Source organism: Rhincodon typus, chromosome 2 (genome assembly GCF_021869965.1).
Source record: "Rhincodon typus isolate 14 chromosome 2, sRhiTyp1.1, whole genome shotgun sequence".
NCBI lineage: Eukaryota > Metazoa > Chordata > Chondrichthyes > Orectolobiformes > Rhincodontidae > Rhincodon > Rhincodon typus.
The window spans coordinates 92,084,794-92,104,254 of record NC_063333.1 but is presented as its reverse complement, the minus strand read 5'-3'; the positions used below and the strand labels follow the sequence as shown (position 1 = coordinate 92,104,254).

At 37.5% G+C, this 19,461-nt stretch overlaps 1 protein-coding gene across 1 annotated transcript in view; it reads left to right on the top strand.

The window, feature by feature from the left end:
* The window catches only part of LOC109920618 (sodium bicarbonate cotransporter 3-like), an 80,428-nt gene extending 61,881 nt beyond the window's left edge, over positions 1-18,547 (top strand). Inside the window, exons 15-17 of the mRNA XM_048608541.1 lie at positions 7,243-7,343; positions 14,925-15,035; positions 16,526-18,547. Coding sequence (XP_048464498.1) covers positions 7,243-7,343; positions 14,925-15,035; positions 16,526-16,607 — 294 coding nt within the window. The 3' untranslated portion in view covers positions 16,608-18,547. The remainder of the gene's footprint in view (positions 1-7,242; positions 7,344-14,924; positions 15,036-16,525) is intronic.
* The last annotated feature ends 914 nt before the right edge of the window (positions 18,548-19,461 follow it).

Genomic DNA, 19,461 nt, shown 5'->3' with positions numbered 1-19,461 from the left:
CCTCTTTGACCTGTCTGCCTCCTCTCCACCTATCTTCTCCTTTATCCATCTTCTATCCGCCTCCCCCTCTCTCCCTATTTATTTCAGAACCCCCTTCCCCTCCCCCATTTCTGAAGAAGGGTCTAGGCCCGAAACATCAGCCTTCCTGCTCCTCTGATGCTGCTTGGCCTGCTGTGTTCATCCAGCTCTACACCTTGTTATCTCAGATTCTCCAGCATCTGCAGTTCCTACTATCTCTGAAATATTTTTGAAGTGGCCCTGTTATAAAAAATGGGATATTAGTCTGTACTTAAACTCTTCCTTTATGATCCTAACCAGATAACTATTGCAAACTTATTTTGAATGAATGAAGTGATAGGGTATTGACTTTGCTAAGAGTTTGCTGCATGTGGGGTACTCCATTTTCTATCAATCTTTCGTAAGGCTTGCTTTGCGTCCATAGTCCTAAAATGGCTGTCAGTTATTAGTAATTTATACGATATGCTTGCACGTGAAGCCTGCTCGATGAAAACAAATTCAGCAGAGCAGGTGTCAATTGTGTTTCCACTATAAAGTATTTCTGGACACTGTTCTTTTATTAGGAGTGGGATAGGGGTGTAAACAAAATGAAATTGTAGTCAATAATGCAACCATGTTCCTATCAAGAGCTTTAAACTAGGTAATATGCACAATAGGATATTCAAAATGATTATGTTCTGGAGGTATGCTTTTGTATGGTTTTGCAGCTTTAGTTCACTTTGATTTTACTGTCACTGCTATTCTGCTTGACAGTTTAAACTTGATGAACAGGTTCACACATAGTTTGCCCTGCTTGCTTTATGTAATTTCCGAAGGGACTGACCTCTGTCTGCTTTTTCTCCTGCACACTCACTTTGCTCTAGAAAACGAAGAATGGATCTAAACCAACATGGGTATGTCTTTGGCTATTTATAACAGATATTTCAGTATAAAGAGAGATACATATATGGTTTACATTCTGTCTCTCTCCATTGTTTCCTACAAGCACAGTTGTTCCTTAGTGACCTTCAACTGAATCTGAAGAAATAATTTAAATTATGGACAGTGATGTAATGAAAGGCAGTTGTCTGTAAATTGCCATTTATGACTGCATTCTAAATATCCAAAGATATAATTTTAGATTATCAAACCTGTCTATTTTAAATCCGAATGTAAGGGTTCATTTGGATTATTTTTAAATTGTGAAGGGTGACTTATAAGGTGTTTCAACAAAGAACTTGTAAAGAATTTCCTCATCTTTGTGTAGAGATTAAAACCAAGTTATAAATTTCCTACAAGGGGCCTGATATAAATAAAGAACACTTAAGTTTTTATTCTTGAATCTGGGCACTGACGGCTTTTGTTGCCCATTCCAGTTGCTTTTGAATTGATTGGCTCTCCAGGTCATCTTAGAGAGTAGCTAAGAGTCACCTGAATTACGATGAATCAGGAGTTATGCAGTGCAGACTGGGTAAGGAATGCAGATTTTCTTCTTTAAAGAACAGTAGTGGACCAGAGGAGTTGTTACAACAATGGCATTGGTTAATATTGTCACCATTTAGACTAACTTTTAATTCCAGATATTTACTGAATTTATGTTTTGCTATCTGCCATGGTGAGATTTGAACCGATGTTCCCAGAATATTAACCTAGGATTCCGGAATATTTGTCCAATGACATGACTTATATGCCATCAGGTCCTTCAGAAAGCTACTCTTTGACTGGAGCTGCAGCTCTTCAGTGGCTTTTTGTAGTAATTTTTGCAAAGTTGCTTTTAAATTCAGTAATTAGTGCTACATAAAGCTGCGCAGTGCCTTTGCTATCTTTAAAAGTTAAGTTGTTTATAATTGTCATGTTGACAGCTGCCATATTTAAAGACATTTTAATTCTAATTTCTTTATCGAAAAATTCATTAGTGATATCTCTCTAATCTAGGTTACTTAAGATTTTCAGAATTTCTACACCTTTTTGGTTTCCAGCTTTGTTCAGTAATCTATTTGGAGTGGCAGTTAATCAGAGCGCCTATTTTGTGAATATGTAATATGGTTCATATGGGTTATAATTTCTGCTGAATTGTTCAAGAGGTGTATTATTCAAATCTGACATTAAATCAACTCTGGCTATTCTTAAGACATTTTAAAAGTAACCCTTCTGTGTATTCAAAGGAGCGCAATGTCCTGGTATATACTTATCAGTCAAATGAACTAATTAAGAACAGACTAACTGATCAGTGTTCTAATTTCCTGTTGTGACATTTTGCTGTGCACAACTTGGCTGCTTTGTTTGCCATCCTAACCATATGCAGTTTATGATTGGTACAATACTTGAGCTAGTTTTACTTTTTTTTTACCTCTTCTATGACTTGTGTTTCTACATAAATATGTTATCAGATAAAAGAATTGGTATGTAAGAACATTTATTATTTGAACAGACTGTTAAATACAGTACCTCTGCAGTTCAAATCTCATTTTAGAGTTGCATTTTTATCCAAACATTCCCATAGCCAATGACGGTTCTGTTCATTGGAGGATACTGCATTTTGTTTCTTGAGAGATAGACTTATGTAAGTAACAAGAAGAGGGTATTCAGCTTCTCTGGACCTATATTTTAAGAGCATATTCATTTATTGAAGAAAACATGGTTTACAGGCTACTAAACTTATCAGGTCAGCAACTGCTCCAATACTTCACCCTGTGCTTGCCTCTTAGATGGTACACATCTACAGTTGCTTTTTCTACTCGCCAGCCCCTTCAAGGAGCAAAAGAAGGAATACGTCATATTCTCATCAAATCATGAGAACTGTATCTATTGATAGGTCTAGAAAATGAACTGTTTCAACTGGTCAGAAATCGCAATTGAAGGATACTTTTTTCCCCTCTTGCATGTACATTCTCTCTGCAAATGGAGTGGACTATATATGGTGCAGAAGGATGCCACTGCCTTCAAATGAGTATCATTACCTAGTGACAATTTCCTATTTTATTTCCCCATACCCTTACACGCTAATTCTATCAAAATAATTATCCAGTGTCCTCTTGAATACCTTGATTTAGCCTACCTCCTGTTAGGATTTCCAGGATTTCTATACCTTAACAACTTACTCTGTGAAAAGGTTTTCTCTCGCATCATTCTTGTTTCTTTTGCACATCACTTCGAATTCATTAACCTATAATTTGAAACTTTAATGACTGCTTTTACAATGTACTTTAGAATGTGGAAATCGTTTTAAAAAGGAGAATAAGTTTGTTTGTTTGAGCTGAAGACATTACATATGATTTCATAGGATTTATGGAACGAAGACCGCCCATAGAACCCAACCACTCGATGGCATTTACACTCCATTCAAACCTCTTCCATGATTGTAACCTATTCCTTCATCCATTAAATGTGTATCTGGCTTTCCCTTGAATATAGGAGCAAGAGTTGGCCATTCGACCTTTGAGCCTACGCCACCATTCATTACCTACGCTACTACCACCCTGCCTTCCATTCTATATCCCTTGATCCCTTTAGCCACAAGAGTTATATCTCCCTCCTTTGTGTTTTCAAAAATGATTTGCCTTCAACCACTTTCTGTGGTTGTGAATTTCACAGGCTCACCACTGTCTGGGTGAAGAAATTTCGCCTCAGCTCAGTCCTAAAAGGGTTACCAGTTATCCTTAAGATATGACCCCGGTTCTGGACTTTCCCATTATCGGGAATGTCCGTCCTGCATCCAATCTGTCTAATGCATTGTGGTGAAGATTTGTAATGCATAGTTAGTGTTTAGAAATATTGATTCTAACATGGCGGGAGAAATAGATTATAATTTTCAGTTCTGTGATGGTCTGACATTTTAAAAGTCACAAGTAACTTTGAAGCACAAGTTCAAGACAGCATGTACAAGAAGTCGTCATGTCATTTTAGCTAAAATGTCAGCAAGTTTTTCACCCCACGTCCCCCCCCACATACACCCCAGCTTCCAAGCTGAAGACAGAAGTGGAGGTGCCAGAGAGAGGCTGTTGAAGACATGTTAAAGTGGCATTAAATGAATGCACACAATTGTATCTGAAAGAAACTGCTACTACTGTGTTGGCTGAGTAAGATTTCTTCAAGTGAAGATATGGGTGACATTTCACTGAGCATTGAGTGTTTGTAAGAGTATTGCTGGGATAAATTTTTTTTTACATCTTTCAATTAGGTTTCCTTTAATATTTGTTTGTTTTATACTCAACGTTTTATACTTTTGTGAATATGTTCAGTAACCACCATGGTAACCAATTTGAAAATTAAAACTTGAGCCCTATGAAGCCTGCTTCCCTCTGGGGTCTACCTTGTCCAATGTTACCAAACCGTCTGGGATATTAACAAAACGGGATTTTTGTAGGAACAGGAATTCTTGAATTTGAGGCAAGCATTCTATATCCACTTAATAAAAGCTTGTAATATTTTAAAAAAACTATTTGATTGTCTGGTTGCCTCATTTCAAGAGTAGTGAGACTGCACTCTTTTTTTTTTTTTTTTTTTTTTTTTTAATCCTTCCCTGTATTTATATCCATTCTATAATAATCTGACATTTTCCAGTGCCTCCAAATCCTTTTCTTCATTATTGCAAATAGATTCTGTGCAGTACTGTCAAATGTGGTATGTACAGGGGCATGAAGCTGTCAGAAAGAAATTCAATTTAGGCAGAGCAATTTAAGAGTTCTCCATTTTTTTTTGTTATTCATCCACTTGTCAGTTGTCACTAGTTACCACAAGCTAGATTTCCCACATTGACTTAGTCCTGAGGTTTACCCAATGAAATGGGATATTTTCCAAGGTCAGTTTATTAGTATAGTGAAAAAGAGAAATGTATGAAAAATTTTATGGTCATGACTGATGTCATCATGCCCTCAACTCCACTTTGCCTGTCTCCTCCCCATAACCCTGCAACCCGTTACTAATTAAAAATATGTCTACGTCCTTCTTAAATTTACTCAATGTCCCAGCATCCACCACACTCTGGGTTAGTGAATACCAAGTTTCATGATACTTTCAGGGAGATCATTTCTCCTCCGTCCCTATTTTAACTATGCTACCCCTTATCCTAAAACTATGACCTCTTGTTCTAGATTGCCCACATGAAGCATCTCTGCATCTACTTTGTCAATACCCTTTAGCAACTTGTATACTTCAATTAGATTTCCTTCCATTCTTGCAGACTCCAGAGAGTGTGGGCCTAAATTGCTCAATCTCTCTTAAGAGAAACCCCTCAACTCTGGAATCAATCTAGTAAACCTCCTCTGAAGTGCTTCCAATGCAACTATATTCCCCTCTAAAGGAGACCAAAACTCTATATGGTACTTCAGATGTGGTCCTACAAATGCCTCACTAATACAGTTGCAGCAACATTTCCCTACACTTGTGTTCTATTTCTTTAGCAATAAAGGCCAAAATTCTGTTTGCCTTCCTAATTGCCCATTGTACCTGCGTACAGGCTTCCTGCAATTCATTCATGAGGACTCCCATCTCTTCCTGCAATGAAGTACTCTGAAGTTTCTCTCCATTTAGATAAGAGTTGCTTTTCTGTTCCTACGACTAAAAGAGAACCTCAATTTTCTCCATGTTAAACTTCATCTGTGAAATTTTGCTCCGCTCACCTAACCTATCTATTTCCATTTCTAAATTTCTTATTTCTTCATTGCAGCTTACTTTTCCACTATCTTAGTGTCATCTGCAAATTTGGTTAAAGTACTTTCTATCCCTGTATCCAAGTTAATAACATAGGTTGTAAATAGTTGGAACCCAAAGACTGAACCCTGTGGTACCTCACTAGTTATCTTACCAATCAGAAAAAGGCTTTTTGTTGGTTAGCTAATCCTCTATCCCAGCTAACAAATTAGCTCTCAGCCCATGTGATCTTACCTTGACTATTAACCTTTTTTGCGGCATCTTGTCAAATGCTTCTGGAAGTCCAGATATACTATGTCTACTGGATTCCCATTATCCATATTGCTTGTCGCATTTTTAAAGAATTCTATCAAATTATTCAAACGTTATTACTCCTTGATAAAACCATGCTGTTTCTAATGGATTGTGTTTTGATTTTTTTCAAATGTCCTGTTATTAGTTCCTTAATAATAGATTTTGACGTTATGACACACATCTTGGGCAGGTGGGACTTTAACCCAGAACTTCTGCCCAAGAGGTAGAGGCACTACGATTGCACCATAAGAGCACTACAATGACTTGTACAACAATTGGCAGTAAATGAAAGATTGGCTGGAATGTGAACTCTATCTCTTGCATAATATTTTATGATACACCACAAATTGAGATTTACACCCTTATACTGATAACCAACAACTTGTGTCCTATGTTCTTATATTGGGATTCATCATAAAACAGACACAGTTTCAGTGGAATAGAATTGCCTTTTTATTACTAGCAGACTGAAAATCTGGAATTCCTCTATCAATAGTTATGAAAATTGCCCTTGATGAAATAAATTTTTTAATTCACCTAAGTTTAAATATTTGCTTGAGATGTAAATTCATCGCTTATTGTAACAAGCGTTCAAACAAGCATTCAGACCGTTGACTGGGTTGTATGGATCTGTCCAACTTTGATTCATACTTGCCACAGTCCTTTCTTGTTATGTATTTCTGGGTGGAGTGTTTGCTTTTTCTACTATGTCTCAGACTTAATTTTTAAATTAATCTGACCAATTCCAGTCTTCACATACCTCTTTTTTTTTTTATATATAATTGTGTGTAATGTGTAAAAGAAAATCTCCCTGTTCAATGAATAAAGCATGCCATGTCACATTTTTGGCACTCTAAAGTGCTTCACAGCCACTTAATTTATTGCACATCAGAAATAATTGTAGACAACACACACCAGCCAATCCGTGTACTGCAATTTGTTAATAATTGCAACTTAAATGTGACTGGAAAAATGGACAGTACATTAGTGCAATAATTATTTATTGAACTGTTTAACAATTAACTTCCTTTAAGGATGACAGAAGTAATGCAATTGAGACTAGTATTCTCAATTTTGAGCTCCCTTTCGGATTCATGCTTTGGCATATTTGAGTAGTTGTATTTTTTAAATCTCCTTTCAATAAAATATTTAGAGCTTTTACTGTGTGTGATATTTGGAAGATTAAGAGAACAGATAACTGATGATGAAAAAATGGTTAATTTTCATTTGTTTTTTGACAATGACCACTTACAAAACTGCCATCCTATGATTAATGTGGTCCCTTATAATCCTTTCTAGGAAGCTCAAAGAATGCTTGAAGTTGCAGAAAGTGGAACAGTACAACTTCCCTTAGAGGGTGGAAACATTCTGAAGATTCCAGTGAAAAGTATTAAGTACAGGTACAGTATACTACACATGGAATGGATGGAAATGAAAGAAGTTACTTCTAAATTAATGCTATTTCTGAGAAGAGAAAGAAACGTGTTCATTGTACTTACGTGGCTAGGTTTGAAAGGTTCCTGCTAACCGCTTTGTAAATCTTTTCTACACCCCCTCTAATTTAATAATATCCTTCCTGTAGCAGGGTGACTAGAACTTGACATAGTACTCTAAAAGTGGCTCACTATAAGGTTCTGTACAACCACAACATGAATTCCCAATTCCTATACTCAACAGTCTGAGCAATAAAGGCAAACGTGCCAAATGTTGCCTTTTACTACTCTGTCTACCTGTGATGCAGCTTTCAATGAACTATGTGCCTGGACCCCTCGGACTCTGTTTGACAATATTACCCAGAGCCCTACCATTAACTGTGTAAGTCCTGACATTGTTCGTCTTACCAAAATGCAACACCTCACATTTATCTAAATTGTACTCCATCTGCCACTTCTCGGCCCGTTGTCCCAGTTGATCAAGACCCCTTTTAATTTTGGATAACCTTCCACACTATCTACAATACCATTTAATTTTTGTGTCATCCACAAACTTGGTAACCACGCTTCCTATATTCTCATCCAAATTCTTTATATAAATGGTAAACGACAGTGGACCCAGCACCGATTCCTGTGGAGCACCACTGGACCACAGGCCTCCAGTCCAATAAACAACCCTCAACCACCACCCTCTGTCTCCTACCATCAAGCCAATTTTGTATCCCATTGGCAAGCTCTCCCTAAATCCCATGTGATCTAACTTTACTAATTAGTCTACCATGTGGAACGTTGTCAAAGGCTTTACTAAAGTCCAAGTAAACATGTCTGCTGCTCTTCCTCCTCTATCGTCTTGGTCATATCCCCAAAAATCTCAATCGAGAGAGAGACTCAGTTTTCCACGCAGAAAGCTGTTAGCCATCCCTAATCAGCCCTTGCCCCTCCAAATGCATGTAAATCCTGTCTCTCAGAATCCCCTCCAACAACTTGCCCACCAATGAAGTCAAACACACTAGTTTATAGTTTCCAGGCTGCTCCTTGCAGTCTTTCTTAAAGACACAACATTAGCCACCCTGCAGTCTTCTGGCACCTCACTGGCTGTAGAGGATAAAAATATCACTGTTAGCAGTACTGCAAATTCTTCCCACAATGTCCTAGGATACAGTTGATCAGGTCCCAGAGATTTATCTACCTTTATGCTTTTTAAGACCTCCAGCACCTTTTTCCTTCTGTAATGTGGGCTGTTTTCAAGACTTCACTATTTCTTTCCCCACGTTCCCTAGCTTCCAAGTCTTTCTCCACAGTAAAAACTGAAGGGAAATATTTATTTTAGTACCTGCTGTGGTTCCACACATAGATGACCTTGTTGATCTTTTAAAGGGCCCTATTCTTTCCTTAGTGGCTCTTTTGCCCTTAATAGACTTGTAGAATCTCTTTTTGGATTATCCTTAACCTTATCTGGTAAGATATGCCATCTCATATCCTTGTTTTGCCCTCCTGATTTCCCTCTTAAGAGTGCCCCTACTCCCATCGTACTCTTCAAGAGGTTCCCTTGAACCCATCTGACATATGCCTCCTTCGTTTTCTTGACCAGAGCCTCAATATCTCTACTTATCCATTGTTCCCTATTCCTACCAGCCTTACCCTTCACTCTAATAGGAACATAATGCCTCTAAACTCCTGTTATCTCACTTTTGAATTTCTCCCACTTGCCAGTCATCTCTTGACTTGCGAACAGTCTACCCCAATCAACTTTCGAAAGTTCCTGTCTCATACTGTCAAACTTGGCTTTATTCGAATTTAGAACTTTTAACTTTTTTTATACAAGACCTGTCCTTTTCCATAACTCTTTTAAAACTATTAGAATTGTGTTCACCGGTCCCAAAGTGTTCTCCTGCTAACACTTGAGTCACTTGCCTTGATTTATTTCCCAAGAGAATGTCAAATTTTGCTCCTTGCATGTAAATATGTTCAAGAAAATTTTCTTTGTTAATATTTAACTCATTCCTCCCCATCCAAGCCCTTAACGCTATGGCAGTCCCAGTCTGTGATTGGAAAGTTAAAATCCCTTTACTATTACAAGCCTATTATTCTTATGCATATCTGAAATCTCTACATATTTGCTCCTTAGTTTCTCGCTGACTATTTTAGTAAAATCCCTTTAAAGTGATCATCCCCCGTTTTATTTCCGAGTTCACATTAGCTTCACTGGACAATCCCCCAGGAATATCCTAAGGACAGTAGCAATATTTTCCTTAATCCAAAACCCCACTTACCCCAACTCTCGCCTCCCTTTCTATCCTTTATCACATCTATACCCTGAAACATTGAGCTGCCAGTCCTGTCTCTCCCTTGGCCATGTTTCTGATATACCAGTCCCATGTTCCCATACATGCCCTGAGTTCATCCGCCTTACCTATCTAGAAAACTTGCATTGAAATAAATGGAGTTTGTTTGTTTAGGGGTTCTCTGACATGCTCTTGCCTGCCTTGTCTAATTAATTTATTCTCTTTTTAACTTCTGAACCACCCTCTGCTTTCTCTCTATCTTCACTACTGTTTAGGATCCCTCCCACTCCCTCCTCCATACTTGTTTAAAGGCTCCCAAATAGCACTAGCAAGTCTCCCTCCACTTCAGATAAAAATGTTCCTTTTGAGCAGGTCTTTTCTGCCCAAGAAGAGATCCCAATGATGCAAAGATCTAAATTCTTGCCTCCTGCACCATCTCCTCAGCCACTCATTTATCTGCCGTATTTTCTTGTTCCTATTCTCACTAGCAGATGACACTGGAAATAATCCAGAAATTACTACCTTTTTGAGGTCCTGCTTTTTAAATCTCCCACCTAACTTTCTATATTCTCTCTGCAAAACCTCATCCCCTTCTCTGTCTATGTTGTTCGTACCAATTTGACAATTTGCTGCAACCTTTCTGGGACATCCTTGACCGCAGTACCATGAAGGCAACATACCAACCTGAATTCTTGTTTGCGGTCGCAGAACCGCCCCTGACTGGAGAGTCCCCTATAACGATTTATCAGTTTATCAGTTTGAAACTTGACAAACTCTGGCTTCAGGCGTGATGACTAAGACCTGGCTACCACAGCTATTTTCCTCTGAGGGGCTATCCCTCCAACAGTATCCAAAATGGAATATTTGTTTGAGGGAGGAATAGCCACAGGACACTCCTGCACTACCTTTCTACCTCTCCTGACAGTCACCCATCTACCTGACTGTGCTTGTGGTGTGAACGCCTCTAATTGCTACTAACCATAACACTCTGTGCCTCCTATTTGCTCTTCAGTGACTCCAGCTGCCCCCCCCACCCAATCCAAAAGGTCTAATATGAGACACATCCAAACACACTTCCTGCAAGTATACTCACCAGGGACTGTCAACTGTTCCCTAATCTCCCACATCATCTGATAAGAGGAGCATACCACTCCACTGACGACCATCTTCATTCTTTTAAAAAATCACCAAACGTAAACTTGTCTAAAAATCACACTTTGCTCAAATCCAGCATTTGCAGACTGTTACTGCTGGCGCTCTATGCTGGGAAAAGTTAGTTCCTAGGTCTTGTAACATAAAATACAGGAATCAAGTTCACCCAGCTCTAACAGATTCAGCATGATTTCAGTTGTGGGTTCCTGTGATAGGTGATTCTGTTGGTGTATGTTTTCAGTCCTGCTTGTTTCTTTTTGCCTATGGTACAATTTATGACTCAGTGTACTGCTTTTATAGAAAAACCAAGATAAATCTGCTGAATGGCTGCTCCTTGAATCGAGTTTTCAGCATAACATTAAACCAGTAATAATGTGGTGGTGCAAATAAACTTTTGATTTATCACATATACATAGTTGCATTAGCGATATCAAACTACCAATCTTGATCTTCCTTGGGATGCTCTGAATACCACCTGCATTCAAGAGCTATTATTTTTGCCTTCTTAGGTTTTAACCCCCTTGTCCTGTTTTTGCTGCTGTTTCTTTTACACTTGTACACTGTGTCTTCCTGTCCCACTGTGGATATAATTGCAACAATAGTTGACCTGCATCCTCTGTCTCGTGCTGTCTCTCTTCCTTGCCTCGCACACACCCTCACATTCTCTCTTCCTCTTCCACCATCCCAAATTGAATTTAATATCTTCTGTACAGCCCTAGTTCACCAGGACCTTGTCACAGCACAGTACAAGTGAGGTTCATCTGACCAGAACAGCTCCCTTCAACCTCCGTGCTAGTGACTGTCTCCCAATAACCAAAACTCATTCCTCCCACACCAATCTTTCTGCTATGTGTTTAACTCCTTTTACTTATGTCAGTTTGCCCATGGCTCAGGAACTGATCCTGAAATTATGAATTTGATGGTTCTGTATTTTAATTTACCTCTGAACTATTCAGAATCTTTCAGCAGGACCTCCTTTCCAACCTTATCAGTGTCATTTGTACCAACATGGATGACAACAATTCATTTCTTCCCCATCCGCTCTAAGTTCCTCTTTAGCCCGAAAAGATGTCCTTGTCCTAGCACTGGTAAGCAATATAGCCTTCAAGATGCATGTTTATAGCTGCAGACAACAGGATCTATTGTCCTAATTATACTGTTCCCTGTCATTATTAAGTTCCTATTGGTAAAGGTGTTCACCCTCCCCACAGTCCCCATTGTCATCCACACAGGTTGCAAGAACCTCTTTATTTTTGGACAATTGCAGGGACTGAAACTCTTCAACAGCTACCCTTTGAATCCCCATACCTGTCTCACCTACAATCACATCTGCTTGTCCTCGAGCAGTGATCTGCTATCTGGAGCAAAGTATCCAGGTATCTTTCCCCTCCCCTGATGTGGCGCATTGTCTTCAGCTCAGCCTCCAGATCCTTTACTCTGATCTGAAGTTGCTTACATTGCAGATGTTTTCACTGTGGATCACCTTAGAGTTTAGCAACTCGCACATACTACAGCAGCAATACATCACCTGACCTGCCTTGACTATTCTATTTAATTAAATTCATTCATATCCCGGCTTTACACTTTTTATTTAATGATTTCTCTCCTTTAACACACTAGTATCAATCTTCATACCCTAGAAGCAATTTTTAAAAAAACAAAAAGAAAATTAGAGGTCTGACCACAAACTGAAAACCATACACTCACTTTAAAGACCAAAAATATTTTCAGCTGCTTATGTTCAGGCACAAATCAACCCAACACCCCCCTCCTTCCACTGAACTTCTTGAGATGCTTAGCGTTTGCGCTGTGTAGTAAGTTGCACTCAAGTATTCAGTCGTACTGAGTTGGCTGTGTATATGTTCCCGACACACAAACCTAGCTCACTCAGTGAATGGGGTCTGAGTTTTAGCTGCTGCTTAATTAGGCAGCTCTTTCAATGTACTCCTTTGAAAATAACTGCTCAAAGCTTGCAACTACAGAATTCAAAACTGCTGATTTTTCTTTAAGCAAACTACAAGTTGCTGTCTAAATTACGTTTGTACAAATTGAAGATTTGCACACTTTCTCACCCAACAGATACACGTGCTCAATTCAAGGCTGATCTGGATTTGTTTGTAGAATTTTTGTGTTCCAAGCAAAGGCCGCAGCCCGCTCATATAATGAGGATACAGTTTCAGCTGGTTCTCAATCGAACTGTTTAGGCTGCTCTTTGTTTAGCAGTGTTTTAAAAAGTGGTAGCAGCAGCAGAAGTTTTTTTTGGTACAATAAGACTTCAGACTTAATGTTACTAAATAATGAATGACACCTAAATTAATTTCCTCCTTTTCTATCTAATGTACTGTGGGCATGTATGTAAAACAGGCTTGGCCAACAGGTGGTCTGCCAGTTGGTCCTATGTGCCCTGCTACCGGGGTTCCAAATACAGGAAAAACAAATGGAAGATTCTGCAACATGCTCCTCCTATCGGAGGCTGTTTTTCTCCTTTGCTCGTTGCTGTATTCACTAGTTAGCCTGTCAACAAGTGCTGAAAAGAAATGGCCTCTGATTGGTAGGAACAGGAGCAGGTCATTCAACCCTGTGCACTTGCTAAACCATTCAGTACGATCATAGCTGATCAAATACTTCACCGCCTTTACTCATTCCATCCCTACAGTCCTGTATGTCACTGATAATCAGAAATCTGTCAATACTCATAGACTGAACACCCCCTTCCACCACAGCCTTCTGTGGTAGAGAAATCCAAAGGTTCACAACTCTGAGTAAAATAGTTTCTCCCCACCTCGGACCTAAATAACATCTCCCTTTTATTTTTAAATTGTGCTCCTTGGTTTTAGACCCCTCACCCGGGGAAACATCTTAGCCGCATCTGTATTTTGTAGGTTTCAATAAGATTGCCTCTCATTCTTCAAAACTCTAAAAGAATTCAGACCCAGTTTGTCTAATCAGTCTTCCCATCCTGGCAACAAGTTTGGTGAACTTTCGTTGTATTCCCTCTACTGGAAGAATATCTTACCTGAGACAAGGAGACCAAAACTACATAAAGTACTCGAGGTACGGTCTAACCAAACTCTTGTACAATTGACGTAAGACTTAAAAACAACTGTACTCGGATCCTCTTGCAGTAAAGTCTAAAATTCCATTAGCCTTCCTAGTAGCTTGTTGTATTTGCAGTGACTTGTTGACAAGAATACCTAGGTTCCCTGAACATCTACGTTTTATAACCCCTTTCCTCTTAAGATATATCTGTGTATCTGTTTCTCTTGCCAAAGTAGATAACCACATTTTCTACATTATCTTCCACCTAGCATGTTCTTGCCCATCTAGTTCACCTATCCAAGTCCTCCTGAAGCTGCTTTACATAATCTTCTGAACAAACATTCCCATTTAGCTTCGTATCACCTGAAAATATTACATTTGGTGCACATGTTCAGATTATTAAATGTGAGCAGCTGCATCCTAAGGTTTCATCCTTGTGTTATTTCACCAGTCATAGCTTGCCCACTGTTTGCTGTCTGTTAGCCAGTCATTATTTCATGCTAGCACATTACTTCTATCCTATTACCTGCTATGCTTTTATTTCTAACCACCGTTGTGTGAGGGACTTTATCAAAAACCTTCTGCAAATCTAAGTAGATGACATCCATTGGCTCTCCTTTATCAGTTCTGCTCATAATTGAACTTCTTAACTGGAAGGGGAAAAATAAGTTGTTTTTTTATTAGTTAGCTCTGCTGATTGGTACTTTTCAGTTATTTATGTTTGTTAGTCATTTATTTAAATTATGAATTTATTCCTTTTGGAATTTTGTTTCTGAAATGCACACTGTTGTGCCAAATCTTATCTGTCTGAAATTTGCTCAGTAGCCCTCATGCAGAAAAGGTTGGACAACCGTAGTCGAAAACCTTTTGGTGTTTTATTATTGAAACAATTCTGATTTCTTGATTTTTTTTTTCTGCATGTGACCGTTACAAGCCATCAATAAACTGTAAGAATTGTGTGTAAGTTGGGAAGAGCTGCATAGTAAGGTGAAGGGAAAAATTAGGCTTAATGAATCGGGTCAGTGGTTCTGCTTGTACAGAGCACTAACATTTAGATATGTTTATCCTCTAGCCCAGACGATCCTTCTGTCGTAAACATATCTGATGAAATGGCCAAAACTGCTGTGTGGAAGGCTCTTGCTGTAAATGCTGAGAATGCAAAAGTTGTAAAACTTGAAGCAAGGTAGCTTTTTTTAATGTGCTTAATTTGTGGCCTGATGTCTAACAAAGCATTCTGATACTAATAGATGCACAACAGTGGCTGCTGTTTAGAAAACTGGGCATTTGTAGCAAACATTAACATTTATTGCATTAATCAATATTAAAGTTCTGCCCTGTTTGATGCACTCCACTTCATGACATTCAGTTATAACTCCAACCCTATGATAAGACCACCAGATCTTAGCTTACAGATTGACACCTCCAAAAACAGCATTTACGGTGATGTTAATTTTAGAGAACACCTTTTAATAATACTGCTTTGTAAACATTTAAACACTATATTTAATATTATCAAGTGATCAGGAATTGTTCTCTGCACGTCAGAAGAAAAAAAATTGTTTATGGATAACTTAATTGTCCAGCATAAAGTTTCAAAAGTTGTACTTTTTGATAACATTCCTGAAATGGTGTGCAGTGACTTAAATCTTTCTTATATAATTGGTGTGCTGCAGCACAAAATATTTTTTGGTCACCAACACGTGATACTGCCTGAGGATAGGACTAGTTAAGCATAAATAAATCAAATTGTTTGAAATTTAAATGTCTTTGCTATATTGCTGCTGACTTTCTACCGAGATCTTGAGTTCAAAATTCTTCAGTAAAAAATTACTTTTCCAAATTTTATTCAGAATGCCTTCCACACCTACTTAGAGCTTGATCATACATTAAAGATATATGTCTTCAATACTTAAAAGTACTTTGCTGGTAGTTTCTAATCTCAGACAGTGAATTCACATTATAAGAAGAGCACATACAAAAAGTCCATGATATCTAGACATAGGACATAGCAAGAGTAAAAACTGTATGCATGAAACAGGCTACCAATTCATTACTGTCTATCTTAAGCTAGTGCAGTCAGAAAGAAGAACACCTTATGTTCTCCCCCAGCCCCGCCAAAAATAAAAAGGCTTGATTCACATTTTAAGGTATGTTTTTAAGGCATTGTGTAAAAGTATTGGTAGTGGAGAAACAGATGTGAGGAATCTGTTAAACAATATGCTTTGTACTATGCTTGTACTGTATGCTTTGTCTTTTGAAAACAAATTCTACTAATTTCTTACCTGCATGATGTACAATTATTTTCAACATAGCTATTTTTTTTACTATGTCCTACAGACAGAAAGTTGTATGCCCATAGTTGTGAAAGATAAAGATGCCTAACTCATTAAAACTCACTTCAAAAAACAATTAGCTTTGCTGATAAAAATATTATGTGAAGTGAGGGTGTATTTAATTGGTGAAACTTTAGATAAAGAAATAGAACCAGAAGTCTCAGAAGCCAATACAACTTGTACATTAAAGCAATATTTTCATTTAGAGGTTGAATTGATTATTGTCTGTTTTTCATTTCTCTTTATTAGCCATGGGTGTGTGGATGTACAAACAAGTATTAAAATTATAAAACCTGAAATGCAGCTATTCATTTTACTTTTCCTTGTTACAAATTTACAGTCCCGAATGTACTACAGATATCAAAGTAAATATTGAAGAGGTGCCTCCAAGAAATGTCCTTGATGCTGAAACATCTGTATGAAACAAGCTACATCCTGATTAATCTGGAAAAACTTCTTTTTATTAAATCTACTACGTGAGCCACAGCCAAACCTCTGGATCCTTTGCAGGAAGTGTGTTGGACCTAATCAGTGTCTCAGTCAGAGTGAAATTCTTCTGACCAAGGTTGTTTTACCCTTGTACTATTCTGTCAACTGCATTGCTAGCTACTGTTTAAATCTTTACTTACAGGTTCAATTAAAATTTTTGGCGTAAGGTTATGAAAAGTGAACAAGCAATAATCTATTAGAGAAGTTTTTTTTTAAAATTAAAAATCTGCTTACCAACATTTGATTTACTTCGTGATGATGGCAGATGATGTACTATTTAAAGAATTGAAAATAGTACATGATGAATGCAAGTATACAGTCGATACAAAAAGGTGTAAATATATTGCTTATTGACATTCACGCTCCAATGTTATAAGTAATAGGTAAGATCTTCAACCAAATGCTCAAATCTGTCTTTATTTGTCATTGATCCTTCAGAATTTTGTTGCTACTGGATAACAATGAGCCAGCAGGCGATAACCAGTGTTGTGATAACATGTGATAGAAGAACAGATGTGTAAATTGGTATAATGTATCTGAAGGGTGTGCATCTATTTACTATACTGGTTGGTTGCTATCCTTTTTATTTACAAATTGGTGCACTGGTTTTGCAATACTGATTTGAGACTCTCTGCATCTGAACTGTTTACATGTAACTTTATTCAACATGGCATACTGTAGGCTTTATTTAGCATTGCAGTGTTATATGTTTTATTTATTTATACTTAGACTCAAATTTATCGAGAAATTTTCACACTATATGGAATACAAAGAAGATTTGGCTAATTTTATAAAGATTGTTCTAGTATTTTTGTTTTGTACTTTAGAAATGTAGAGTAACCATTTTCTATGGGCAGTACTGTAGTTATAGTATTAGATCAATAATTCTAGAGCCATCTCAGGAAATCAGAATCTTCCCACTGGTCCATATTGCCATGCCTTTGACACAGTTTGTGACATTGTTTTGTCTTCCGGATCAGATGAAACTTCTAAAAATATTTCTTTAGACCAGCTGTTTTTTTTCCCCCAAGTGAGGCAAGTTCATTTATCTTCAGTCAAAAACAACATGCCGGTGCAACACACAGAATTGTATTCTTCATTTGCATTCAATCATTGCAAAATAATAGCCAAACAGCCAAAATGCAGAAATGGTTATGTTGTGAAACATTTTGGTTTGTATCCCAATACTGATTATATAGTTAAACATATGGCAAATTCTGCGGATATTTTCAGCAGTCAACCAATTTTCTGCTATTTTATTAAATGTACAGATTGTAATCACTGTAACTGAATAATTGAGTTTGCATAATATAAGGGATGTGAATTATAGAAACTTATTTTAATCGCGTGTCAGTTGGTGAACTGAAGTTTTCTATTTAATTTTTTAGGTTACTCTAAAGAATAGTATTGTGTTGATACTGTTGATCGTTAGATGCTAAATACAGTATAAGATTTTAACAGTTTGAAAAACTGGTTTCTGACAGGGACAGTTTTGTCCCTTCTGTTTTTTTTTAAATCTGCGGTTGATGGTAATTTTATGTCTTCCTGTGTTCTGCTTATTTAATCACAGAACAAATACAATCCCTAGTATTCATCAATTTTCATAAAATTGTCTAAGTTCAGAAAATTATGGTTAAAGTTTTTATGACTATTTCTAAGTACAGTAGTGATTTCATTTATTTTTGTAAGGACACACAAAGCAATGTAAAAATGTTACAGTAGTCCATGTCTTAGTTTAAATGATATGTGTATAACCCAGATTTTGTTTTCTTTAAGGACAATGTCCTGCCTTTAGTTGAATATTAGAGGAGAACAACTATTTTTTGTAATGTCATATGTTAATAAAAGCAATAAAGTCTTTTATTGTATCAAACATGGTATTGATCTATGTTTTTCATAGGAGTCTGTTTGGAAACGGAATAAATCAAAGATCTAACAAAAGTGTGAAGAGATGTACAGTATCGTAATGTTTTACTGACACCATTGCATTTGAGTTTGAACTTTTAATATTTTTGATCATACCCATTTTAAAATTTCAAGTCAGTGTCTGTATTTTAACTACCAGTGGGTTTGGGGATGATCCCATCAGCAATTTTTGGTACCATGGGTCCAGGCTAATTTTAATTTCCCATAAATTTTGTATTTCTACATTCCATCAAGAACAGGTGACAAGTGTCAGAAAATATCAGCATTGGATGTTCGAAGCATCCCTTTGGAAGGGGATGGCTGGGGAAGTGAAGGCTTAACCTTTCTTCATGGGACACAGGATTGCTCTTGTTACCACTGGATTTGTAAAGAAAAAAAAAACACATTCTGCTGCTTTATCCTCTTCTGAGGAGAATCTACTTTCCAAGTTGACCTTCTGGGAAAGCTAGATCAATTTCTCTTGGGTCTGAGTTAAAATTGCAGTCTAGTCTTGGTGATACATTGGAATAAAATGTGCATGTGTAAAGAAGCGTTCGCTGGCTTTGGCAGGCTGGTCATGAAAGCAGAATTCAGGAAGTGTCAGGTGGTGAAATAACTGGGGCCAGTTTAAATAACTTGATCAGTCTGCACCAGATAGTAAGAGCTCTTGTAGAACAGCAGCAGTGTTCCTATCTCTGAGCCAGGCAGCCTATATCCAAATCCTACTTGCTCCAGAGGTGTGTAATAACCATATCTGAGCAGTTGATTGGAAAATATCCCCAGATGGGTCGGGTTAAAATCATCTTTTCTATGTCAGTAATGTTATTTTCAAATCCTCAGATTAACTTAATTTTGGCTTACAATAGGACTGTGCAGAAAGAA